Raw genomic sequence first — 26,543 nt, forward strand, 5'->3', positions numbered from 1 at the left:
TTTTTTCAAGGTGCGATTCGAAATTTTTTTACAAATACTGGAACAGAAATTGTCCTGAGACCTGGAGGAGGTAAGAAAATATTTAAAAATAGCTACCAATTATTGTAATATTTTTTATTTATTTTTATGTCTTCACCTTAAGGACTTGTATGTATATATTAGTTTATTTTTTTCGTATCGGGGTACAATTAATTGATCACCAATCAACAGCAAACTGCGCCTAACAATCCCGCAGTTGGCTGTTCTTGTCTTTTATCCGACAATTTTTTTCAGTAATTGTCACAAATTGTTCGAGTAGTACCTTAGATTAAAGAAAAAGTTAAACATTGAACCACCCTAATCGTCATTGAAGTCGCCGGTTCTTCGCGATAATCCGGTTTTGTTCCCCCACTTTGCTGCTCGAGTGGTCCACGTTTAGATCTGAATTATCGCCACTCGAGAGATACGATCAACATTCATCGACAGATTTGCGCGTTGATATTGGTGAACGCAGCTTGCATCCGCGGGAAATTTTTATCGCAAGAGCACGAATGACGAGAGAAGAGAAATACGAAGGAATAGAGCCGGTCAAAATTGTCCTGTACAAATTTTACACACCGGTCTGAATTTTGTCAAATTTCACAAATTCAATGTTGCAGGTTAATTATCGATCATTACGAGATATTACAGAAAAGTATGCAACTTGAGAAAAGTCGTGTGTTACGTTGAAAGGAATTTTGTTTTTGACTATTCATACGCTAATCTGTATGATCGATCAAGACAGAGAATGAGGGATGAGCTTATTCGTCATCAAGGGCGATCATCCTCTTCCGAGACATCCAGCCACCGAGATAAGATTACCGGACACGATAAAAATCACTGAATAATCGATGATGATCGTAATTATTAGTTCTGTTTTTTCACGATCCGGCTTCTTAAGGAACGATTCTTCCCTCTTAATACTTTTCACCTGTGCGTATTTAACCGTTCAACTATTTGATAAATGTCAATTTTCGTTTTCTCTTCACTCCTTGACATTCTGAACGTATAAACGAACTGACTTGATCGGGTGAAGTTGCTTGGATTTTCATTTAAAAAATTTTTAAAATCTAGTCAAATTTTGATGCACCTATTTTTCTCCAAAAATCGTATTTCAGGCAATTGACGCGAACCGATAACACGAGCATAACGTGGCCGCAAAAACGTTCGTAGTTTTACTTACCGGATAATCGGACTTTTCCAATCCGCTGTTGATAGCGAACATTCCTTCCAAGACGACCAACGCTCTATCCATCTTCCCGTGGGTCATGAGATACTTCGGGCTTTCCGGGAATAGGAGAAGGATCATAGCCATTGTCAGACTCGGGACACCGCAGAGGGCCACAAACATCCTCCAGGGGGTAAAGGAGAACGTGTCGACGCTGCCGAGTCTCCAGCTGTGCGGTATCACCACCCAAGCGATCCCTAAACGTCGTTTCGAGGGGTAAATAAAAGTTTAAAAAGAAGAGTCGAGGCCGAGGGTGAGTGCGGGAATTCGAGACGGAATCTTCACCTGGCAGACTAATGACGCCGACGGTCCAGAAGACCTCGAGCCTGCAGAGCATCACGTCGCGATTCTTAGCGGCTAGGAATTCGCTGAAGTAGGGAAAGACGATGCTGGTGGCCCCGATGATCCTGCGAGAAAAGGAACAATTTTTACAATCCATAGGGTCTTCCTCTCTTTCGTTTGCTGTCGCGTTTCCTGTCTGTGGCTCACCCGAAACCGTTGAAGAATCGGAAGAAGAGGAAGAGGGGGAAAGACTGGGCGACACTCGACGACAGAGCAGCCATCGAATCCATCAGCAAGGCTGCTATCAAGCCCCATTTACGACCCACAGCGTCGGCTATGTTGCCCCAAATGTAGGAGCCCACAACCATGCCTGAAAATAGTCGAATTTCGGTGCTGAAGTCTGATTTCGAATAATTTTTCTCTCTACGGTGAATGCGGAATTTCAAACAGGCGATCAGGATGCTCAGGGCATCTAACGAGAAAGGTAACACAGGTTTCATTTCTTTTGCAATATGTTATGGTATACTAAAAACTAAGCGACGCGTAGTTTTTTTTTTTTCCTTTATCCGTCGTTAAACACTTTGAAGATTTTGTGAAACCACCCTTCAAAGTGAGACACGTCAAGAGGCGATTTGCCAGTTTCACCCACAAGAACATAACATTTTTTAACCAACCCAACTGGAAAAGTTTTCTCATGACGGGAAGTGAAGAATGTAATTTTTTCAAGTAGAAAAAAAAAGAACTGCCAAATCGCCCCTTGACATGTCTTACTTCGGAGGGCGGTTTCACCCCCTTAGAGTGTTTCACGGCAGATAAGAAAAAAGAAAATGCTTATCGCTTAGTTTTTGGTCTACTGTAACATGTTACAAAAGAAGTCAAATCGGATACTCTCGTTACAAGCATCGAGGTGTTTTCATTCACTCACCTACGAGGGGCGTCGCGTTGAGCCGCCCCTTGTCGGCAGAAGTCAGCTTGAAATCGCATTCCGCGGACGGAAGTACGAAGGAAAGGGTCGTCGTCCCGATCGCACATGCGGCATAAATCGTACCGCAAACGGCCAGCAAGAGTCCTTGATATTTTCCATAACCTGGTAACGGACGAGAGAAATTTTATCGCGGAGTGAAAAGATACGAAAGACAAGAAAATAAAAAGCAGTGAATTGTTTTTGAAATTGATGAAGAAAGTTGGTCAATTTTTTCAACTCACCAACTTGAGCTATCGCGTTCTCAAAGTCGTATCCTTTCTCTGTAATAATATCGAAACGCGATTAGTATAGTTGTAAGCTTCGAGTAATATTTTCTGTCAGAAGGAGAAAAAGAAATCTATGCGCCTGAAAACTGAACAGTTGAGAGAAGAAATTTAGAAAAATGATGAAAAAACTCGCGTAACTTCGTACCGAGTCTTAATTTCATATCACTTGGAGAATGTTATTTAATGTTGAAATGTCCGCGCTCCTGTTATATCGTTATTTCCTTATTGCGGACTCTCCGAAAGTAGAACAACCGACACGAAACGTCCTTCTTGGTGGTCAAGAGGTAACTGATGTTCGAACATCTATCATTAGCTACTAATGAGCATCCACTAATGCGGTCGGGGACAAGAGCAGAGTCTTGTCACCGAGGACGAAATTCACTTCGTTATGCCCACCTGCCAGCTTCTACGCAAACCCTAAGACCTCTTATCGCCATTTTTCATCGTGAAACTCGCCTCCCGAAATCTCGACCGACGTTTGCGACAAACAGATTATTTACGGTCCGGTCGATTCATGCGATATACTTCCCCTATCAGCTGCCAATAACTGGCCTTCCTCACTGATCAGTTTTTACAGAAAAAATGACAATCGAGGTAGCCGTAAATTAATCATCAAATAAATTAACTTCAATTCTCCGCAACGTATGTTCCTCTCTATTCGAGGCTTATTTTCTGGAACTAATTTTTGCCAACGATCCTCGAGTCCCTGATTCGCAATATTTAAACTGGCGAATAAAAACTCGCAATGGAATATTTCATTCTCCGTAATTTTCGTCGTCTGTTATACTAAAAATGTACTTCTTGGAATTTGACTAAAAATACACACAAGCCTTAGATACGTAACAAACGCGATTAGTTAAACGAGAGTTTATTTTTTAGACGAGTATACGCAAGATTATTTCTATATCAGAATTATGCGCCGGTCAAAACGTGTTAAATAATCCTGTCACGTTTCACTTCATTGGATATATTTACGACTAATTGATCAAGCGCGATTCCAGCCCAATATCGCGTAATATTTACGGCGCGTAATACCCTCGAGTGTGTAACATAACGCATATACGGTGGGAATATTTTATCGGATTATGAAATGACAAGGTGAATTATACGTGACTGTGTCGAACACAACGTATACGAGGGATGCACCGCACGTGCGCTGAGCGAAAATAAAAAAAAATTTTTGACACGTGCTCATACGTCTGATGATGCATTGCGCATATCGAAACTAATTTTTACCCGATATTTTTCATTTTGTGACTTTTCAATCTTGGAAGAGACTGACCGATTTTTCCTACGCATCAAATCGAATTTTAACTACGACAGAGAAAAGAAAAAACATCACAAATCAACGAACAATCACGAATGAATGGAAATCACTTACACCGTAGGAATGATTAACGGATTATGATTCTTCACAAATTTGACGTGCTTGTTCTGTTTATTTATTATAACTGTAAACTGGAATCAAATTTTTCAAACAGAAAATGGAATTGGGATCATTCAAGCAGATTCTGTTTTGGTGTTCTCTGGACACGCATGACGTTTCGTCGCGTCATCTTATGAAATTCAATCTCGTGACTCAAACTAGCGTAGCTCGTGGATACAGAAGGCACGTGATGGCGTCCGACAACATGAAAGATAATAATCAACGAACTATTCGACTGTCGTGTGGATGACGAAACTTTGAAACGGCTGTCAAATCGAAGATCAGGTCGACCTTATCCCGCGATCATCTTGATATTCGCGGTATATATTTCACCTTGTCAGGTCAGTATGCGCAAGCTCAGATAGGAGAACTCGCATGGAGCTTAAAAAATGCGAACAATTATTATCGTCGTTTTTCGCCATGCTCGTATATCTGGCGAGCTCTCAGTCAGTGTCAGAATAATCAGGCAAATCCAATCTGTTTCGGTCTGCTAAACGCAAAGCTTCCTAATCCCGCTTATCTCCGACGAGAAACACCACATAATCCGTCTGTTTATTACTTGAATCATGGTCGCGGTGCTAACGATTTTCATCGGCTCTAAAACAACCGATTTCTGCGAGCTTTTCGCGAAGCAGATTCGCAAGGAATGCTTCTCGGTATTGAAAAAACGCTCTTTCAACGTCTCAAGATTTATTGCTGAAGACAGAAAAGTAACATGCGATTCCGTTCAGCGGCCGTGGCTGATGATCGAGAAACGTGTGCGGCGCTATTCCAACTTTCACGTCGTTATCTTCGTCCGCCGCCGACGCCGCGTTCGTTTCCGAAAGCACTTTGTCGATCCACGAAAAATTCTGCTCCGACGAACCGAGGACTTCTTGGTAAATCCGGGTCGGCTGGACGCGGAAAAACAGCTCGTTAACGAGGAGAGATAAACAACGAGGAAAACGTGAACATTGCGGAGAGGGAAAAAAACGACGAAAAAAGAGAAAAGATAAGAAAAATAAGGAAAATAAGTAGATTCCAATCGCGTCGTCACCATGATGTCCGAGACCGGAGGAAGTTCCTCCGCGTAGGGCGGCAGCTTGTCGAAGGGCTCGGTAAGGTTCCCGCTCTGCATAACGAGGAGGAGAAGCCACATGTACTCGTTGCGGATGATCATTGCGTCGACGTCATCGCGGGGTACCCTTTGTAGTTTTTCAAGCCACATGTGAATCTGGGCCCTCTCTGTAAAATCAATCATACAAAATCCACGATCAATCGATCACCGACCGGTAATTACGTCTAGCGGGTGGGCCGTTTCGAAACTATAAATCCTGACTTCTTCACCTTCCGTAGAATATTACGAGTCGATTGGTTCGAACCAGGGGAGGAAATCCCATGGGTCATACTTTTTTTCTACTCATCTCCCGGAGTTTGTTATTTTGCTAAAATATTTCATATTCGTGTTATCGTAACTGCAAAGGCTTGCAGGTAACGAATTTTTGCATCAGGTATGAACGAGGGTATCGCGTAATATAAGTGCACTTGCAGTGTAGCGATATACGATGATAATATAGGTATAATAAGGAAAAAAGAATAAAACCGACAAACAAGTAAAAGTTTGTTTGAACAACTGCGACGATTTGTGCTTCGTCGTAATTGATTAACGTTACCGAGAAATGTTGTGCGATAATTATCGATAACATTGAACGCGGCCTATTTTGAGAGACTCGAAGATCCGCCGGGGAAAAAAATCATAGTCGACGCGATGATCGAGGCTTCTGCGAATTGGTTAAACACTTACTTGCCTTACCTTTCAACGCTATGATATCGGTGAATAGCAGCGACAAATTTATACCATCCGTTGGTATGAGACCCGCTGCGTTGAGAAAATTCTACAACTGACTGCGGGTGCGATAAAAGCATCGATAAAGTTGGGCGTAGCGATTGTGTCGAAGAATTTCGAAATTAAGTTTCAAGAATGATCATTTTTGGAGGAGAATAGCAGGGTCGTACCTTCTTGTGCAAATAGCTGAACCAAAGCCCGAGCCAACATGCTGTTGTACGAAAAATTTTCATTCAGCGCTTCGATTTCCTTGTTATCGTTTTCCATGATTTTCGAATGAAACTGTCGGCGAGAAACTAAACCGAACAAAGGATGCGGCGAATTTACGTGACTCGAGAAACGACTGAAAAATTAGCAAAAATATCGTCAAATTTATTGAAGTCAATTTAAACGAATCATCTGGTCATCCGTGTAAAAGCCGAACATTTGACGTTGAACGGCAATCGAATAACGGCGAACGTCAGAGAAGAAGAAAATATCACACAGGCTTTCCTGGAAATTATAAATCGCTACTTCGAAGTCGATTATCGATAGAATGATTTTATCATATTGTTCAATTGCAGGCAATTTCATACATACTTACGTATTTTGTTGTCTGCAATCAGGCGCACCTAAATTATTTTTCTTCACCTACCTCAGGGTGGCTCATTTTTTAACTTTTTCTTTTTCTAAGGTGTAAGGACAATTGTTGAACAAAAACTGTCGTGAAACTTGGAGGAGGTAGGAAAATATTTAGAGGTCGCTATACTAATTATTGTAATATTTTTGATTCATTTTTACGTCTACACCTTGAGGATTTGTATATTAAATATTTTCCTACCTCCTCCAGGTTTTACGACAGTTTTTTTTTTTTCAATATTTTTCATAAATTTTTCGAGTAGCACTTAAAAAAATAAAGTTTTAAATCGAATTATCACAAACCGCGCTTGCAATAATTCAGCGTTGATTACTTATACGTAAAAACAATACGTCAATACACGCTACAGTATTATGCACAGGTAAAACCCGCGCGATTAATAATAATGAATCGTTCTCCGAATAACTCAAGTATAGTAATACGGTCGTAGTTCGTATTTTCCCCATTACACTTCTGCAAACATGTACTTTTGAACCTACGTAAACGTTTCACAAACATTGGGTGTAATCCGACGGAAAAGATATTCTACGTACATAACAGGAAAAACTGTTTGCACCTCTCCAATCAATTCTAGTTTCTATCGATTCGATTTCAAAAAAATGATTGCTCATTTATTGGAAAAAATGAATACCTATGTATAAGTGGAATGATTAATATTCTCTCGGAAAGTACGCATCGTGGGATTTTTATTTTATTTTCGTTTCCGTTTATCTTCACCGAGATACGAAGCACGACGTGGCTATCAGCTTCGTGAAAATGCGTTAAAATAAAGGCGAAGAACGAACGAAAGACGACTTGCAGGAAAGTCAATCTAATTTCAAGGCGTGGAAATTTCAAGCGTTCGTTTCTATCTCGTATGCGGTAGACGCGTGTGAATGATCAACCCGTATCGACCTTATGCTCCTCGAGAAGAACGGTATTGTAAAGTCGGTATCGGTATCAGCTACCCTGTTCCAATTTATCTATCATCCACGAGCGAGGGTCTCCACGGGTTACGACCGAGTCGAGAAAACAGGGCTATCTATTTGTACGGCAGAAAACAAGAAACACGCTTCTTGCGAAAGCTTGGAACACTGTGAACCTTGAGTTCATCGATCACTCTTCGAAGATCAGCTGTGCACTCGGAAAAATATTAAAGTTTTACAATTCAATTTTCAAATTCGCCATAAAATGGAAGTAAGACTTTTTCTGTAACGAATCGGCAATGAAGTCGAAAATCTGCGGAGCTTTCAAACAAGGTGGTTCAAATCTTCCGATCACGCAAACATGCGGACCATCGGCAATGGGTCAAGTGCAATCGTTTCAGCCTGCGAGATTATTGTATTTTGAAAATTAGTTTTTTCAAAGTAAAGCCGTAAAGCAGATGACGGTGAACGTCGTCGTCGCATGACGAGTGTTCGTTAACAACGTTCACGCATTGGCAGACTCCGGACTGACTCGATCGGTGACCCGTGACCGAAGACGAGCCTTGTCAGTTTTGCAGTAACAACTAAACCGCGTCGTATTGTAACAACATCGGTTTGTTGATAATATTCTGCTTTTGCGATGGTCGGGGCTCTTCGTTAGTCGAATGCGAGTCATCGCGGAGTTCAACGGAGGAAAGGGAAGATTAGGCGAAGAGAGATGAACGGCTGCATCTGCTAGTCCACCACCGACTTGCCGCATCCGGTGTGCACGTCGAACTTCTATAAAGACTCACGACGCGACTCAGAGCTTTCAATATTCACCCGCGACTTCGGAGGAATAATCGTTGTCCATTGATTCTTCGCAGTAGCTTCGTACCGGAAGCAGATTAGACTCCACTTCTGTTATCCGCAGGTGAGTCGCCTGACATTTTTCTCACAAACATCCGTCCAACTTCGTACAAGACGTTTTCACTTCGGTGGTGGAATTTCCACACAAACCAATTGCACCAAAATTTTCGGATAAAAAAAAAACGGATCTGTGAGATTGAAACTTTCAAAAACCAAAGGTGTGTTACGAAAATGAAAACCACAGTTGCGAATATCAGCGAAATTTTCTACTATAATTCTAAATTTCAACCTGATCTTATATTTCGGTGTCTTTTGATTTATTTTTGCTTCTAATCCGAAAAACACGACTGCATAGAATTTTGATTGAATTGGCATATCGTATCATCGAGTTTATATTGTATCTTCTTATTACCAGTCTATTAGTGAAAAAATTTATTTTTAACATTGTTTTGTCGAGCCAAATTGAGAGGCGTCGTAAGTTTATGCAGGATTGCAGGCCGGCATAAAAGGACGTGACCGTGAAACTAACGCGTGCAGTGTGTTCGTTATTTTCCAATCGCCGAAATGAAATCCTCAATTCCCCAATTAATTAATTCGATCTCCTCGAACCGACCCGACGATTTATCCTGCTATTTGTATATTTACATTTTCTCCCCTGCCTGCTTGCAATTTGTCCTCTTGTATATTTTATATAATATTGTAACCGTTCAGCGTCCACCTTTTCACTCAAGTTAAGCATTAAAATAAAAGATATTTTTCAAATGGCTGCCATCGACAATTTCCTCGATCGAAACATTTGCGCCTCGTAGAAAGTTGCATACGAATGACCCGTGCAAAATTTCTCACCTGCAGTATTTTCTCGTTCCGTATAAGCTCGGATTCACGAACGTAGCTGCTCCAAAATATTCGTGGAAAATTTTAATGAAATTCCTTACCTCGTCACCGTATCTCGATATCACACCAGTTTTCAGCTTGTTTTGACATTCCCGTGATTATATGCGTATTAAACAATGCGTATTCATAAGGTTGAAATGTGTGCGATATAGCTATATGATACAAAGATAAAATTGCGTGGCAATTAATTGTACTTGGTTGAAATGTGTCATCCGAAACCGCTGGAGAAAAAAAAAAAAAAAAAAAAGAAAAAAAAACAGTAACTTGACTCTGCGAGCCGCAAATTTGCAATAATTTCTTCGGTGGTAAAACCGTCATTCAACGGTTTTTAGAGCCGATCAATTGCCGACGTATCGATTACGAAAGTAACCTATAGTCAATATCGGTACACATATAACAAATAAAAATGTATTATCCCATCGCTTTTCTTTCTTTTCGCAAATTTTTCTTTGCTTCTTGCATCTCCTCTGTTGTATTCTATTTTTATTCTAGTACAAGCGGCCATGCGATATATTTTTACATACAACAAGGCCACACACACGCCTAAGTGCACAAACGGTTAAACTTCGCACACGTACAGGCATATATGCGCATATTGTTCGCGCTGAGACGACAAAGTAGTCGGACTTCACGCACACTTAAATATTTTGCGCTCGCTACTCGGTTCACACCGATGAACACAGCCAAGACCAGTCGGTGTTCACGCTCGAATCACGTGCTCGTCTAACCGGATGGCCAAAGGAACTCTTAAGGCCGGTTTACGCCACGTTTGTTTCAATCTTACTATATTTTTTGCATCCATTCATTCATCAATCGTCATTCATTAATTTATTCGTTCGGTCGAATTTCAACGCTCGCGAATAGCAGATTTTGTTTTTTCATCCGAGTCCCGATGGTAAATAAATATTAATTATTATCCAACTTGCAACTGAATTTTCGATAAGCACGGTCTAGTCTCGAGTACGTATTTTTATTTACATATCTGTTTACGTCCGCAATCGCGGTTGTTCAATAACCAACAATATTTGCTGTCTGCGATAAGCTTGCAAGTTCGAATTTACTGCATCCGACTGCTGCTGAAATCTCGTTTTTCCACCGCGCTTACACCTGCTTCGGAATTCGCACTTGTCGACGGTTGATCGTTCGGCGACTCGACACAGGTGAACGACTGTAACTGATAAGAGGGTAAATACGGAGTCTGCGTGTATCGCGACTTGCGCATACGGAAGCTCTTCGCGTATGGAAGCCTCTGGAGCTTTCGTGGCGCGGCGGCGCGAACAGAAAAGCTGCGAATGAAACAGAAACAGGAAATTCCGGGTGGGTGACAGTTTTCCGCGAGCCATATTGAATGAGAATAGAGAAAAAGTCATTTCTCGCGTTTTTGCGACAGGGTGATAAGAAAATTACTACTCAAATAATAATCACTGCAATCATTGTAAACGGCTAACTCCTACGATCGTTAAAGTTACATAATAATTCCCTGCGGAGTCTCGAGATCAGGAATTGGAGGAATCATGAAGGTTGCATCGGATCTCCCGTTCGACATCGGAATTCAACCCCAATCCCATGAAAAGTTGAAATTTCAAATAGGTGAGAGAGAGAGAGAGAGAGAGATGGAGAATAGAATAGAACAAATTTTATTATACAAGGGTAGTGAACCTAGAAGAGAGTGAGGGCTGAATGCTGATTTCCGCCAACTCGATATTTCGTACTTTTTTTCTTCCTCATTCCATTCATTGTTACACAAACGCGTATGTGGGACGTCCACTTGCAGCGCGTATCTTGACGTGCATTCATTGATCACGTGCATCTGCGCCATTGTTTGTTGTATAATTAATACGTGCACGCGGATGAAGAGGAGGAAAAAAATTGCATCATTACCCATGCTTTAGACAATTTCCACCTTGAGAAAATTTTATTATTAAATTGAAAAAACAAAGAACATTTTTTTACGTTATACAATCCACGATTCGCGCCGGGTAATATATAATCGACAGCGAAAATTGGCTCGATTTTTCTTCAAGGGTCAACAAGGGTTCAGTTGAACTATAACCGGACTGCTCGTTTGATCAATAATTTTGCACGTCGACGAGTACGCGCAGTGTGAATGACCGCAAAAATTTGCGTGTAGAGCCGTTAATTTGACGTTGAAAACAAAATATTATTGCTTCGTTAAAACCGCCGCGTGTATTTAGATCTCACGTTATTTTTCTCGTTATTAAGTTGAATCAGTACCTCGACGATTATTTTTTTATTCCATTTATCGCTGCAGATGTGCAACTGCAAAGGCTTCGAGACTGCTGTTTTATTTGACGGGACGATCGTATTTTTGTTTGTTCAACATTTATTTGCACACAGAGCGAGGACGATTATTACTATAGCGTTTGGTTATCGCGGCGTTACGCATTCATCGCACACTCCTAAATGCACATGTTGTGCATCGATGCGTCTCTCGGTAAACACAACAATACTTGCATGCACTCGGAGTATGAATAAGCCTCTTTTTATCACTCTTTCGTTTTGTAATTCGTGTTTTCTCCGTCTCGAGAGTCCGCGGATTTTATCGCACGCCTTGTGTTAAAACGCAATTGCAATTCGCAACGCACGCATTCGCTAATCTCTTTATTACACCCGCGTCTTATTGCGAATCCATTCTTCGTGTCCTTCGATCTCTTCGTGCGCATGCGCGTTTTATTTGTTCACAAGTAGGACAGAAGAGATCGATGCACATGCAATTCAGCACTCCAAATTATAAAATTTTCTTTAGACGCGTGTTATTCTTTGCAGATTAGGTGATACAAGACGGTTAAAAAACCGGAATCAAAGTGTCCTTTTCTTCTTTTGCACGTATAACAAAACACACAAACAATAATATATAGTAAATATCGTAAAGTGCATTCGCAGTGACTTCTGAAAGTCAAAGCAGACAACAGACACTGAGGAAGAAATATATTAAAAGTAACTTGAAACTACCAAGGTTGTTCAGGAAATTGTTATCATACGCAAACGCGTCGCAAAAACTGACAAGTAAAAGAAAAAAAAAAAAACGCTGACGATAGAATTTGCAGAATACATAGCTGGGGCGTTTCGGAATTTCGCGACAATTTTTAAACCTCAACTGGTTTCATTTTCACGCATCGCGGATAATATTTTTGGAAGCAAAACAGTGCCCCAGGTCAAAAACAACTCGAGTCGTGCCACGCCTCCGGAACGGTGCGTGCGTAGTCTGCTATTTTTAGTTGATAAATAAAGCGTATGTTGTGAATAAGTTATACGGTAAACGTGGGAATAGGAATGACGCAAGAAGCGGTATATATCGATATAATAGAGCTAGACGACGGTTCGTCGGCGATAAGCCTTGAATCTCTGATTGAGTAACCGTTTAACTTGGTGCCTCGGATGCGTGGTACGCGTGTGTGTGTGTGTGTATAAGAGGCATGCGTGGGGCGGTAAATCCCCGATATTTGGCTTCGCTCTGATCGATTAATTCACACTGCCCCATGTGCAGCTAGCGCTGTCCTCAAAACTTCAACTAATTGTAAGAATAGCTGAAAATAATCGGTTATTTTTCCCCGATTAATCGAGTATAATCGATCATTTTTCAAACTCGATTATTTTTCCTCGATTCGTTCGAAAGAATCCAAGCTTTTCGAACCATCGATAGTACGCATAGAACTAAACGCACTCTACGTCTTCCACTGTCTACGCATAACGATTTCGGACTGTGCGAAACCGTTTTTTCGCGAAATAAACCACATCGGTTTAGCCTATGCGAAACTTAATTCCAGCGTTTCGTTGAAATCGGAAATTTTTTTTTTTAGCAATAATCCAAAGTGGATAGCTTTAATTTGTTTGCGATTTTTGAGGTCAAGAAGAAAAAAACTTCCAGAGCATCGTGGAGAATTTTTTTTTCAAAGTCGTTGGTGCATTTTAGATTTCGGAAAACTGACGAATATCAAATCGACGGAGATTAGAGCTTTGATTGAAACACTCGTTACTCACTCCGCAACTCAAGTCACTCGGCTAAGTATAACTTACCGGTAAATTCGTTATTCGACACGCGTATAACGCTGTGCGAAAGAACCGCTGCGTCCTGCTGCAGCGGAGTGACCAGCCGGCTTTTGCAGAGCGGTGCACGTGGACACCGAGTGATAGAATGTTTTTATCGTTTCGCAAATAAAGAGAGAAAGAAAGAAAGAAAAAAAGAAAGAACGATCCGCTGCACAGGCAGGTAGTGCTGGTGGTGGTGGGAATTCGCAGACACGCTTCACGTTCTTCGCAAATGTGCACATGCCGATACGCACGCACAAATACTAACGCAATCCGCGAGGTATGTGAATAGAAGTAAAAGCTCGAGACGCGCCCTCTGCTCTTGCATACGGTGCGTTCCTCGGAAATTATTCAGCCTACTCGGTTTATGGTCGGAAAGGGAAAATTCTTTCGAAGGTAGACGAAAGGTGACGGTAAAAAAAAGTTCGCCGTTGTTTTCGCCGGCGACTTTTTGCGTCGGGTAAACTTGACATTTTCAAAAAACGTCGTTTTCGGTCCAAAAGGTTATTCGAGTAACTGATAGGAATTACATTGCATGCTGCGCACCGAGTTATACAGGTTGTACATTTTGTGTCGACATTTATTGCATTGCTGAAAAAGTCTCAACTCGAAGCCGATATTCGGAGTTAAGGATATGGAAAACGTGACAGAGAGAGAGAGCGAGAGAGAGAGAGAGAGAAAGTACGATTATCAAGTAGTACCAGAAGCTGGTTAAAAATGAATAAAATTGAAATCGGGCCAATTGACAGAGAACGCGGCATACATTGGCGTTCGCAATGGCGTCGCAGAGCCGAAAGGGGAATCGCACGGTAGTAGGTAAGCCGAATCTCCACTTCACGCCGACGTTTACGGCAAGTTGGACGTGGATCCGTTACGTCTTGTCGGGCTGAGGAGGAGAAGTTTACAAGCGAAGCTTCCGATCGGTGATTAATTTTCGATCCGGGAGGTGAATGCGACAATATTCTAGTCAAAGCGTTAAATTTTCAACCCTTGGACTTTTATCACGCGAGTATAACGTTGCGCGTGCACCGACTGTGATAATTCGGATCCTCGCTGCGTAGTTGAGAGTGATACCAAGTACCAAAGCCCGAAACTGCTGACTTTTGCGATTACCGTAATCAACCTACGAACCAAGTTGACGACCGGACCACCGCTGTGATTTTCCTGGGAAATGATACTGGCCCCAAACGACAGCGATCGTTGGGCGTACGCCATGTACGGGATAGAAAAGCCCATGGAGCACATTTCCGGTACGTTAATAGCTGATTTTAGTATCTGGATTCGTCTGGCGGCGAACCGCAAGCTGGACTCGCCCCCTGGTCACGCCGATATTTCCAGAATGCTACGGAGGCTGTTTAATTTTATCGGCTTGACGAAATGATTATAATTAATTTTGTGTAAACAAACGATTTCCCATCAAACCGCGGGTCTGCTGCGGTTATTATTACGTCGGTGCTGTTCTTGTTATCATTATCATCGTCGTGACAATTGTGTCGGCGCGTAACGCGTGTTGAGGTAGTCTTACGACCGATCACCGTGCGCAAACGTTGTACGTCCTTCGCGATATTGCATCGCTCCGAAAGAAGCCAGCTATAGGCTGTATCTCAAGGTTATTTCAGCTGTCACGGCCTCGTAATTTTTAAAAACTGCGTAATTGAGATCGGCCAAAATCGTATATAAGACAGGTCATGTTCAAGTTTCTTTATTACACTTGTGTCTTCTCCTAGTACAGACCTACCGCATAATTATGACGTGGCCTTGCGATACACCAGAGGAGACAAATATTTTTCATTCGAATCGAGCGTTGCGCACAACGCAATCGTTACATGTGTAATGATAGTTATCATCGGGCTTTTCGTACGAAGAAGTCACTCGCTCCGAATCTGTCCGAGACATCGATCTAACCGACAAAATAAAACGCGTTAGACTAACTCAAGACGAAATGCCGAGGTCTGTCAATCGCATCGTGAGACAAAAACATTTCAGCATTCGGTACCTGATCCGACCGCTGTTGATGACTGTGGTGGTTTAATATCTCTGTTCGTAACTTAGAGAAAATCTCCGTTATCGGTCCGTACCCCCCTTTCCCTGCGCTTGCATATATCCGATAATCCACCAAATATCAGTAACCCCTTCCCCTCTCCACCCCCTCACCCTACTACCTCAGCTGTGTTTTTACGATTTGAAGCTATCTTTTCAATACCGACCGGCAATGAAACTTCCCGAATAAGTTTATCTGATATCGAATTCTACTCTCCGCCTCGCCTGTCTTCTTAATCTTTCGGCGTTACTATTGCACACATTTATTTATCTTTCGTAATATCTCACGACTTGCGTGTGCATTACACACTTGCGATGATTCGTATACGCGTTATACCGATTGCACGCACACCATCATACGTGTAGAGTGCGACAAGTCGAGGTGGTATTTTTCCATCAGCAATCGCATTTGCGAGAGCCGCGCCATATATGTACGTACGTGCGTGATGCATCACGGTGTGTGTACGTAAACTGAGGTTCAAATACTTTTTTGCTTTCATTTTTTTTTTCTCGTTATTCGTTCTCGGTTTTATCTTTACTCTTGGATCCGTTTTTCTTTTTTCCTTTTTTTCCGCTCATTCCGTTCCCTCTTTTTACCCCTTTCGACCTCCGCGGTCTTTCAATTCTATTTGCGTAGGTTCGTCGAGGTCGATAAATATTTTTACGCTATTCGATATTGTTAAGTTCTTCGGATCCTGGGACCGATTTACGCCTGGTTTAAACCGGGCAAAGATTAACTGTCGCTTTCTAGGCACTTGGGAATAACCGAAGACAAAAATAAGAACGACGACACAACAACAACAGATTTTCATTCATACTTTAGATATGACTCGTACACTTACTTGCCTTGGTCAACGAATGCCAGAGCTGCAACAAATTTGTTTACCATCTCTCACCGCCGATAAGTTTATTTCACTTGTATAATACTCTTCACTGCAAGTTTCTTTTTTTAAATAAACTCCACTCCACCATTGCGCACTCAAAAACTGCGTCCTGCGGTCTATCGACGATTCACCGCTTCGCTTCACAATTTATTAGTAACAATGAACAAAAAAAATAAACACTCTCACAGTCGGTCGTTGACAACGATCGTTTCACAGCGTAGACGTGAAAATTTACCGCGCGTGGAAACTTTACTGCACTATTGCAAGCATACGACAAAGTCTGGTGAAAATTCCGCGAGCAATAAGATGAGACTGTTTTCCTTCTGTTTCACAGCAAAAGGAGTCATGGCCGGGTCTGTAGCGACCCTGGCCGTCCTATGGATATCGCTTCAAGGGATGGGCTTCGTCGCTCAGCCGAGCACGATAGACGCTTCGAGACTGCCGATTTCCATGCAGAACTACCTCTCGTTCTCTGCCGGTGAGTACGATGTTTATTATTGTCGGACCTACTTTCCAAACATCGATCTCACTGCTTGCCAGAACCGTTGAGCTAATCTATCGGCTTTGTTTACTCCCGATTCTCCCAAATAAAAGGCTTCCCGTCACTCACGCGCCGAGATGAACTGAGGATGAACTCTCGAAGATTCCTTGGCGGCAGCTCGTTTCCGGTTATCGGTCCCGAGGCGATCAATTCGTCGATTGATTTCGCGGAAATGCTCGTCGACCAAATGGCGAGACTCGAGGCGAACATCGCCGGCGCTGGAATATCCTTTTCTAACGACTCTCCGACCCATGGTCAGTACGCGCATTGGTACCCGACGATCGAAGCTCACAAGAAGAGCGTCAGCGCCCTGGTCGTCGTCAAGGCGTCGTCTTACCTGGCCCAGAACAACTGCCAGAGGTAAAAGAAAAAAAAAAAAAAAAATAAGAAAAGTCTATAACTTGGAACGAGCCGGTTCGTAACTGTCGAATGAATTTCTCGATCGCGGATCAATGAACGGTGGTCGTTTTGTCATCAGGTCTGGATTTAGGAACGAAAGGTGCGCGCGGTTCATATCGACTTTGAAAATGGAGGACACGGTTATCGGAAGGAACTGCGCCAATGAGCACAGAATTGATTGCGACGGTGGCTCGAGGTACAGGACGATCGACGGTACCTGCAACAATTTGGATAATCCTAGATGGGGAAGCGTCATGACCGCCTATTCGAGGATCCTATTTCCAAACTACGCCGATGGTGAGAATACGCTGTTTGTTACCAGGGGGAAAAAAATTAGCGAATTCGAGAGGAAGAATCGATATATCCCAGATACCCCGTTCCGTAGATTCGTTGATTAATTTCACTCGAGTACGATACAAGAATTTAGTCGTTACATTCATTATTGCTCTGTATCGGAATACGACGTTATAAAATTTTTACATTTCACATTATTGTCTACGAGTGTTTCACATTATACATGTGACACGTGTGACAACGACGAACTATACAGAGCTGTATACATACAGAGATTAACGTCGTATTGTTTATAGTCGAGAAACGACATGTTTGTTTGTGCTGATTCAATCCGTCATGCGAATGTGAAACTTTTAGAGGCATTGGATTAGATGCTTAAATTTCATTAAATTCATTTTGTCAACATCTCCGTCTCGATAACAATGTGTTTGTATTGCGTTGCTTTTATTCCTTCTACATAGATACTGCTATATCACACTGTGCAATAATAACCCAAGACTTTGAATTTACAGCAGCTAGCCATCCTCCCTATTTTATCCTGAGATAATTTTGCTACGTCACCTTCTAGCCGTAACGATATCAGCTTTGTTATTTTCCACGTTTGAAAGAAGATATCGCGCATAAACACATCTTTGCTAGTTCGGATAACAACACAACCGCGTGCCATCGTCATTTTTTCCGAAATCAGCATTTGTTAAATCAGTTGACGTCTGACTTCATATTCTTTATCATCGAATGGGTTTTGTCATATTGTTTACTCGGGCAGACGCGACATATCCACATTCATGTTCTTCACTGGAATATGTGAAACACGGTGTAAATACCAGTGCTGTGCGATTAATCGGATAATCGGCAGTTTCGATTAATCTTTGTTTCGATTGATTAAGTTTTTCGATTAATCTTTTTTCTGAGTATAGTTGGTACAGTTCGAACATGGTGAATGAGTCGCGAGTCGTATACCGATGGACCTGCAGAATTAATACGAGGAAAAACGATAGATCAAAACCGTCGATTGATCGCGCGGTACTGGTAAATAGGTTCCCGCTATTCGTATAACAGCCATTACCACCACCAACACCACCGTCATCGTCATTATCATTATCGTTATCATTGACACTGTTTCGCTCACCTGTTTATGCAAGCGTTTCGCTGCATTATCTACCCTGGCTGGAAGTACAATCTAGAGACGAACGACTTTCTGTTACAAAGATTGGTTACCTCAAAAATATACATACACATATATGTATATATATATATATATATATATTCTGTGATTTGCATTACAGCCGCGTTGTGCGAATAAAAGGCACAGATATGGCATTAGAATATGCTACGTGAATATAGCTGTGATTATTCACTGGCTACTATAGGTGACCCGGTTTGGAGATTCTATCCAGCAATAGCGAAGTGTATGTAACAAAATTCGGATATACCTTTAATACCTACTGTATTATCATATGTATTATACATATTTATTTACATAGATATTATAACTATTTAACGTCCTTTTAATATCACGTTGTCGAAACTCGATTACGCGGTTCTGCATTCAACTTTATACTTTTATAAGTTAGGGCGGGTTGTGAGTTTGGCTAAAGCGATCCGAGGGAGATGTTTTTCAATTTTCTTGATGCAGTTATAATTCAACGACACTGCAGCTTTTCATAACAAGAAACCCTTATTACTGCTTTCGCTCTACTCGTGGCTTTCATCGATCATTTGTTCAAGGACTTGGCACGTCTTTTCACAATCGATATCGACGGAAACTGATCTCCTCTACACCTGCATGTAAATTCTACCCATAATCTCTTCGCGTCTGAACGTGTATTCGAATTTCATTTGATTTGGAAATCAGTGGAACGGATCGTCGATTTCGAGTCTGATCAGATTTAAAATATGGATATCTCAGAGCGTTCTTGCAACACGAGAGCTTGATCCTTACATTTCACACGGGCGAGTTTAGGCGTGACGTATATACGTAACAGTGCCACATATTGAGCTCTGCTCTCGCGGTGCAAAAACGATCCTCAAATCGGAGTGCGGACGCTAAGCATAACTCAGCTCAAAACGAGGCGTGATAATTGCCCTGCAAAATACTTGTTCGTAAATTTGTCGTCTCAAGTTTTCTAAATCTTATTCCGATTTGAGTAAGTTAAACGTTAGTACCTAGCACCGTACCTCTGCAATCTTGACCTCCTGCACTAATTCTCGTTCGGGGTTCAGGTATCCAAGCGCTGAGACGCCCCGAGCGCAGAGGAAAGGAATTGCCCGGTCCAAGATCCGTCAGTACGTCGATCTCGCCAAGCGACAACCAGGAAACCGACTCGACAAAAACGCTCGCCGTTATGCAGTGGACTCAGTTTGTCGCGAACGACGTTTCCCACACCCCGATGCGCAAGATGGGTAAGTCGGCTTCGAGTCGCTTAATTAAGGGTTCCAAAAATCGAGCAGACCTGACCGCGAACTTTTCATCCCCCTCTTCCAGTCACAAACAACAAACCCATAACGTGCTGCCGGTCGAATGGATTCTTCCTGGCACCGCGTCACACGCATCCGGACTGCGCGCCGATTTCCATACCCGACAACGATCCCGTTTATGGCAAGGAACGGATCCGCTGCATGAATTACGTCCGTTCGATGCCGACCGTCAGGCCAGACTGCAGCTTTGGACCGACCGAGCAGGTTTGTCAAAATTAATCTTCGACTCGGACGTCAAGTCCTTTCGTGTGCCGCGACTGACCTCGACTCGTTCTTTCTTAAGGTGAATCAAGTGACCCACTTCTTGGACGGCTCGACGGTTTACGGTTCCACGTCGAAAACCGCTCGGGAACTCCGCGCCTTCAGTGACGGGCTTCTTCGAGTAAGCCTCAAAAACGGAAGCGAATATTTACCCACAGCTGTTTCGGAGCCTGCTTCTTTGTGTCGCGACAACGGTTGCTACGCGGCAGGCAAGTTTAACTCCAATTTTAAAGAGGTTTACAAGTTTACTTAACCAGACGAGTTTCCGGTTATCACGTCTTTATTCATCTTCTTATTCTCCGAAATCAGGCGACTTCAGAGTGAACCACGTACCTCACCTGGCAGTGATGCACACGATTTGGCTTCGCGAGCATAACAGAATTGCCAGGGAATTGGCGAGGCTGAACCCGATTTGGTCCGACGAGATTATCTTCCAGGAGGCTCGTCGCGTTGTCATCGCCGAAATTCAGCACATCACGTACAACGAATGGCTGCCGGTCATCCTTGGAACGAATCAGACTCGATACGGGCATCTGTTTCCCGTCACTGCCAACAGAGCTTCACAGCTCTACGATAGCCGGGAAAATCCGTCCATTACCAACGAAGCTGCGACAGCTGTTTTCCGTTTTATGAATTCCCTGGTCCAGGGAAAGCTGCGGTAAGTGTCCGCCACGAGTATAAGTTCCTCTGCCAGATTCTTGACTGTCCGATGAAAACTCAGCACAAACTGCACTTTTCCTTTTACACGCAGAATGCACGACGAGGCTCGCAATGTTACTGGCTCCCTGAAGCTGCACGAGCACTTCGGCAAGTCAAAAGTCATCGAGGATGCTGGTTTTCTCGACAGTCTGATTCGTGGACTAACGACCCAGAACTCCCAAAAAATGGATGTCAAACTTGTGTCAGACGTAAGTGTGAAACAGACAAGAATCTATGAGCGTTTATTCGGCGTTGGTTCCACTGACTGACGTTCGCCATTCGCAAATTTCAGATGACCCACAAGCTGCATAAAACCCACAGCAATCTCGGTCTGGACTCGATGAGTCTGGATATCCAACGAGGCCGAGACCACGGAATTCCAGGCTACAATCACTACCGCGAGCACTGTGGCCTGTCACTGGCGTCAACTTTTGACGAATTCCTTGACACGATACCAATCGAGGTGACGCATTACGTAGTTATAACGAAACAAACCGATTAGTCGCGAACTTTTGCTCGATGCTGCGATGTTCGGTAATCGGCTCCGACGAATGACGAATGCTTATACTTTCAACCGCGTATCGTTGTTAACAAAGACTGCTTTGACAGGTGGTCGAAAAGCTCAGTATGCTGTACAACCACCCTAACGACGTCGACCTCGTCGTCGGCGGCATGGCGGAGCGGCCCAGTCACGGGGGTCTTTTGGGCCCAACCTTGAGCTGCCTCGTTTCCGAGCAATTCGACACTATTCGTCGGTCCGATCGTTTCTTCTACAACTCGGTGTCGCAGCCTCACCCATTCACCGGAGGTTAGTGATTGATCCGAGAAATTCCAGCCGATTTATCATTCCTCGTTAATTAATTCTACCTTGCACTCTGCTCTACTTACAGACCAATTACACGCTCTCCGCAATGTTTCCTTGGCTCGTATATTCTGCGAAAACGGTGACAACATCACCAGCATGCAGCCTCACGTTTTCCTCAAGCTTCAGCTTGGGTGAGTTGAACATAACACGAGTTTCCTCCATTTCTTTCTGTAATTCGGAAATTTGTAGTTCAGTGCGTATTTACATTTTTGCTCTTCTTTCCTTTCCGAACAATTGTAGAAACGAGCTGGCGCCATGCGACGATTACGAAGCCATTCCAACCGTCGACCTATTTGCCTGGGCCGAGAAGGCCAAGGCTTACCGTTGAATGTCTAGCTGATTGACTGGTCACAATATCTGGATGGGGCGTCTTGGGGAGATTTTTCGGAGTGCGTTCCCACTCAAGGGGCATTCCGTTAATGAATGTACGAGCAACTGATCCCGCGTCAGGAGGACGGAGTCGCTCTCCGGGGCGCCGTGTGCAGTGGAGGTGTGTCCGAAACGATTATCACCACACGATTACCGCCACGCGTGTGGTTATACAAATGTAGAAGTCACACGAGCTGCGATCACGGCTGAGATAAAAAAGAAAGCAATTAGCTGATGAATACGATGATAAATACGTGACTAGTCGATCGATTAGCAATCCGAGGGGGTTCTCTCTTATCGTCTCGGTCTTCAGAGGACCAAAAACGACAACGTACGATACGTACTTCGATGATACGAAAGAAGGAAGAAATCAATTGTTATTTCTTTTTTTTTTTTTTTTTTTTGTTTTAATTTTTTGCTTCTACTCCTAAACGAAGTACGACTAACGTACTTATATAGGTTTTACCTAAATTAGATACGGAGGATAGATCGAATATCGTTTTATTTTTATTTTTTATATCGTAATTCAGTTTGGGTTATAGTTTTAAGAATTTTAAAAACACACGCGTATACGCGAGGGAATTTTCAACGTAATTAGTATTTACGTACGTCCTTGTACATGAGACTGAGGTTAATTCTCTGCAGAGGTGTACAAAAATCCTCAAAGTAGATTCCGCTGTCGGAGAGACTGTTCTTAATAATTGACAATATTCCGTGGCAGTTGAAGGTCGTCTTACTTGTTGTTAAAAATATTCGAACTTTGTACATTGCCGGCGGTTTTTTCGGGGGACGCATTTTTTTCGATGTTGCCGTAATTATTGTTCTCCTCGCTGTTTAATTTGGCCGTGTTTTTATTTTAACTACTGTGCATTTGTATCGAACACGCGCGCAGATGAAAATCAAGGAACAATTACCAAATTTTAAAATATGTGTTTCGAACAATCAATGATCAATTTTCTTACGTCTCGTCACGCTAGTCTACGGAGACAATATATCGACTGACTAGATGATAAATTTATTAAATCATTATTATATTACAAATAGTTCACCAGACTTATTACTCACATAATACTTAATGCGCATTACTTATACACGTTCATAATTCGAAACATGCACCAAACGGCAACTGAAGTCGTTGTTGTTACTTTACCCAGTTTTTTTCTATATATATAAAATAAATTTAATATGATTAAGAATCATATTTTAAAGAGTGTATCTTTTTTCCCCGAGTCTAATTCCCACTAAAAATTCACTATATAATTCAAGCAAGTCATTTTTTAACATTATTTCAACAGCGTTTGGCCTCTCGCTGCATCGCGGGATTGATTTAGTTTAGTAAATTTAACCTATGAGAATATTAGTTATAAGTTATAGCGAATTGTACTGCAACTTCTTGTCTTATATTAGAGGTGAAAGAATGAAAAAGAACGAAGATACATAATCGTCCCAGCAATCCATATTAATTACCGAATACTAAATGTTTAATAACTTTTGAGTGCGATGTAATTGAGCTTGAAGTATTGGAAAATTCATTAGAGTCGTTAAATTTTCTCTGCTTCTGATTCACGCGTGAAGCCTATCGTTTCAGTAGGATAAATTTTTTATTTTACATTTAATATCCCCGTCGATCGGAACGTGACAAAATACGCCAGTAGTAAGCAAGTCTATCGTTGGTGGTAACGTTGCATAAATATCGAAGAAAATGATTTTACCACATAAAATATATTGCGTGGGTAAAATTATGAGAGAAAAATAAATATGAATGCAGAACAAAAATGAATCCACAAATGAAACGAAATATTGTGCAAGTATTACGGTTTCGAGGCGTCACGTGTAGCATATATCATATAAATTATATATTATAAATCAGAACACTGCAATTATACGCTCGAATCACTATTATCCGTACGTATACATAGTATTATATGCCTGTAATTACCTGCAATTCTGAACTATACCATGTACACTCATAATATGTGTGCATGGATGCATTACGTGGACGAAGCGTATATCATTAATCGCGTACGTATGCGAGTTACATAACTCATTGACTAGAGCTGCAGACAAATTGCTATTTATCATTGGCTGTGCAACAGGTGACACCAACTTACATATACGCATGTACATGGTATGCATGTGCGTACATATACATATAACACCTATTCGCCTTGCGAATTGTACGCATGCAGGAGTACATATTTCACAATATGAATTCCTTCGTACTTACTTACAATTAACTAGGAGCTATTTGGCTCAAGGCAGAACGTCAACTGCGCGAATTCGAGGAAGCTAATTTGCAAATTGTGGAATACGAAGAGCGGCGATTCGCGGAGGGATTTATCGCCTGGAGTGATTCACGCCTGCCGAAAGGAAGCGAAGATCCGAGAGAGTAAAAAGCTATTCGAAAACTGGAACGATGAATGCGAGCATAGTTCTCATTCGCGGGATTGGCAAGCCGTAGAGCGTCATTAGCGCGATGACTGAAAGACTCGGTCCGCGGATTAATTTCCAGCTGCAATTACGACGAGATGGAGCGTCGAATCACGAAAAGTTCGTTAATCGTCACGGCTGGTATAATGATTGGTGATGGGTTCGTGACAGCTCCACGAGGGTTACGAGCCGTCGTCTTTGCCGGACAATCAAACTCGGATGAAGATATTTCGTAGTGAACTGAACAAATTGACCACTGTTGCAATTATCACAAGACTTGTCATGTATCGAGTGAATAGTCAAGTTTTCTAGATGCCAGATTTTCTCTCAATTCCAGCAACGTTTAAGGATGTGAGTCTCGTCGACAATATTGAATACTTTGTGATGAGATAAAAATCGGATAAAAATTATCTACAACAAAGAGGATTAGAAAATTAAATTTGAATAATAATAATGCCTGAGAGTTATCAAAAATTGTTTAAACAAAACATTGTTAGACAAGTTTGTAGGGAATATTTTTTTTGTCGCGTGAAATGAATTCGCTGATTTTTCCGAATACATGTGAATTTTTCAAAAACTTTCTCATAATTTTGAAATTTCCGAATTCGAAAATTTGCAACTTTAGATAATGGAAAAAGAAAATACAAATTTTCGGAAAGGAAAATTTCAAAGTAATGAGGAAATCCTTTAAAAATTCGTATCTATTCGGAAAAATCAACGAATTCATTAGACATGCCAACAAAAAAACATCTCTCAAAACATTCAACAACTTTTGACCATCGTTATTATTATAAAAATTTAATTTTCTCATCATCTTTATCGTCATTGATTTTTTCCAATTTTTAACTCATCGTAAAGTATCGATATTGCGGACGAGGCTCACTTTTGGTCGAGAACGTACACCGGTACATCCTTAAACACCACGGTACAAACGAAACCTTTCGTCCGATTCGATCCCTCGTAAATCCGCGAAACACGTCGATAAGGATGAGTTTTAGCGGATGGAAACTCGTCGACGATGTTCGAGTTGGCACGCTACCGAGACTGATTGTGAATCGATCGGCGATTGACGTAACCCGATCCCGTAATTGATAGACGCAGGTGAACCGGCTGAATCAGCAGCTCGACTACCGGAGGCTGGCACTCCTCTCCGGATCACGGGACCGTCGGTGTAGCTCCTGCATTCTCTCGTTCTCTCGACGCCCAGAGAGTACGCTTTGTCTAATTGTCAGACCAGTTCTGTTTCTCATGGCTAAGGGACCTTGGCTCGAGATTCATTATGCCGCTCGGTTATTCACGTCCGTATAGAACGAACGTGTTACACGCAGCCGTGACGGCTTTTCGATATTATGTATCGCTGGATGAATTAGGAGGTCGAGTGAATAGGAGTTGGCGCTAATTGTAAGAAACGAAAGACAACGGATGGATAATATTGGGGAGATGGAAGTCTCAAGAGGTGTTCTTGATACGACATTTCGCGAGCGTTCGTCGCCTCGCCATTCTTCCGTTTTGGCAATGTTATTGATTTTGATCAATGGTCCCACTCGTTTGGCATATTAAACGAACCGGACCTCGGCCCAATTACCTCAGGGATAAACGAGCCCGTGATAAGGGTTTTTTAATATTCCGTTCTGCGTCAGTTACGGATCATCGACAGGTTTGACTTTTAGAAATTCGCCTTGACACGCGAGTCTCGTTTTTGAAAGGAATTTCGCTGCATCGCACTTCACCTATACTAATATTTAATAATATAGGAATAATATTACAACGACACCGTTCGCGGGGATTTTTCTACGTCGATTAAACGAGGGCGTAGAGCAATGCTTGGGCATAAACAGCTGTAGAGAGGACGAGTATTGTCACTTGTGCAATTACGACCTACACATGAAACCGTAAAAACATAAACTAAATGTAAAAC

At 42.1% G+C, this 26,543-nt stretch overlaps 2 protein-coding genes across 5 annotated transcripts in view; one reads left to right on the top strand and one right to left on the bottom strand.

Annotated features, from left to right (window-relative positions):
* The window catches only part of LOC124179791 (synaptic vesicle glycoprotein 2C-like), a 27,347-nt gene extending 1,654 nt beyond the window's left edge, over positions 1-25,693 (bottom strand). Inside the window, exons 1-7 of one of the 3 annotated variants that reach the window (XM_046564540.1) lie at positions 25,509-25,693; positions 16,252-16,427; positions 2,735-2,773; positions 2,454-2,615; positions 1,736-1,898; positions 1,532-1,653; positions 1,202-1,443 (exon numbers count right to left, since the gene is read on the bottom strand). In XM_046564540.1, coding sequence (XP_046420496.1) covers positions 1,202-1,443; positions 1,532-1,653; positions 1,736-1,898; positions 2,454-2,615; positions 2,735-2,773; positions 16,252-16,294 — 771 coding nt within the window. In that variant the 5' untranslated portion in view covers positions 16,295-16,427; positions 25,509-25,693. Of the gene's footprint in view, positions 1-1,201; positions 1,444-1,531; positions 1,654-1,735; positions 1,899-2,453; positions 2,616-2,734; positions 2,774-2,924; positions 3,136-16,247; positions 16,625-25,508 lie in introns of those variants that run through there. The other 2 variants (XM_046564558.1, XM_046564550.1) reach the window with 2 other exon arrangements.
* LOC124179680 (peroxidase-like) lies at positions 10,644-23,396 on the top strand. Of its 2 annotated transcripts, none has more exons than XM_046564360.1 (13): positions 10,644-10,905; positions 16,624-16,767; positions 16,884-17,190; positions 17,309-17,526; positions 19,747-19,926; positions 20,009-20,205; positions 20,285-20,471; positions 20,572-20,920; positions 21,014-21,170; positions 21,254-21,424; positions 21,571-21,769; positions 21,852-21,957; positions 22,067-23,396. In XM_046564360.1, exons 1-13 carry the CDS (start codon positions 10,830-10,832, stop codon positions 22,152-22,154), a joined length of 2,379 nt encoding a protein of 792 aa, XP_046420316.1. In that variant the 5' UTR covers positions 10,644-10,829; the 3' UTR covers positions 22,155-23,396. The 2 variants fall into 2 exon arrangements, with proteins under 2 accessions (XP_046420316.1, XP_046420311.1); XM_046564355.1 differs by lacking the exon at positions 10,644-10,905 and adding an exon at positions 14,200-14,615.
* Positions 25,694-26,543: the final 850 nt, after the last annotated feature.

Source organism: Neodiprion fabricii, chromosome 1, assembly GCF_021155785.1.
Source record: "Neodiprion fabricii isolate iyNeoFabr1 chromosome 1, iyNeoFabr1.1, whole genome shotgun sequence".
NCBI classification, from domain to species: domain Eukaryota; kingdom Metazoa; phylum Arthropoda; class Insecta; order Hymenoptera; family Diprionidae; genus Neodiprion; species Neodiprion fabricii.

Bases quoted from the DNA above. Each gene is read 5' to 3' on its own strand.
- LOC124179680 (XM_046564355.1), top strand. From the start codon at position 14,537: ATGATACTGGCCCCAAACGACAGCGATCGTTGGGCGTACGCCATGTAC. The intron at 21,425-21,570 runs GTGACGCATTAC...CTGCTTTGACAG, and splicing joins TTGACACGATACCAATCGAG to GTGGTCGAAAAGCTCAGTAT. The intron at 21,958-22,066 runs GTGAGTTGAACA...GAACAATTGTAG, and splicing joins TTCCTCAAGCTTCAGCTTGG to AAACGAGCTGGCGCCATGCG.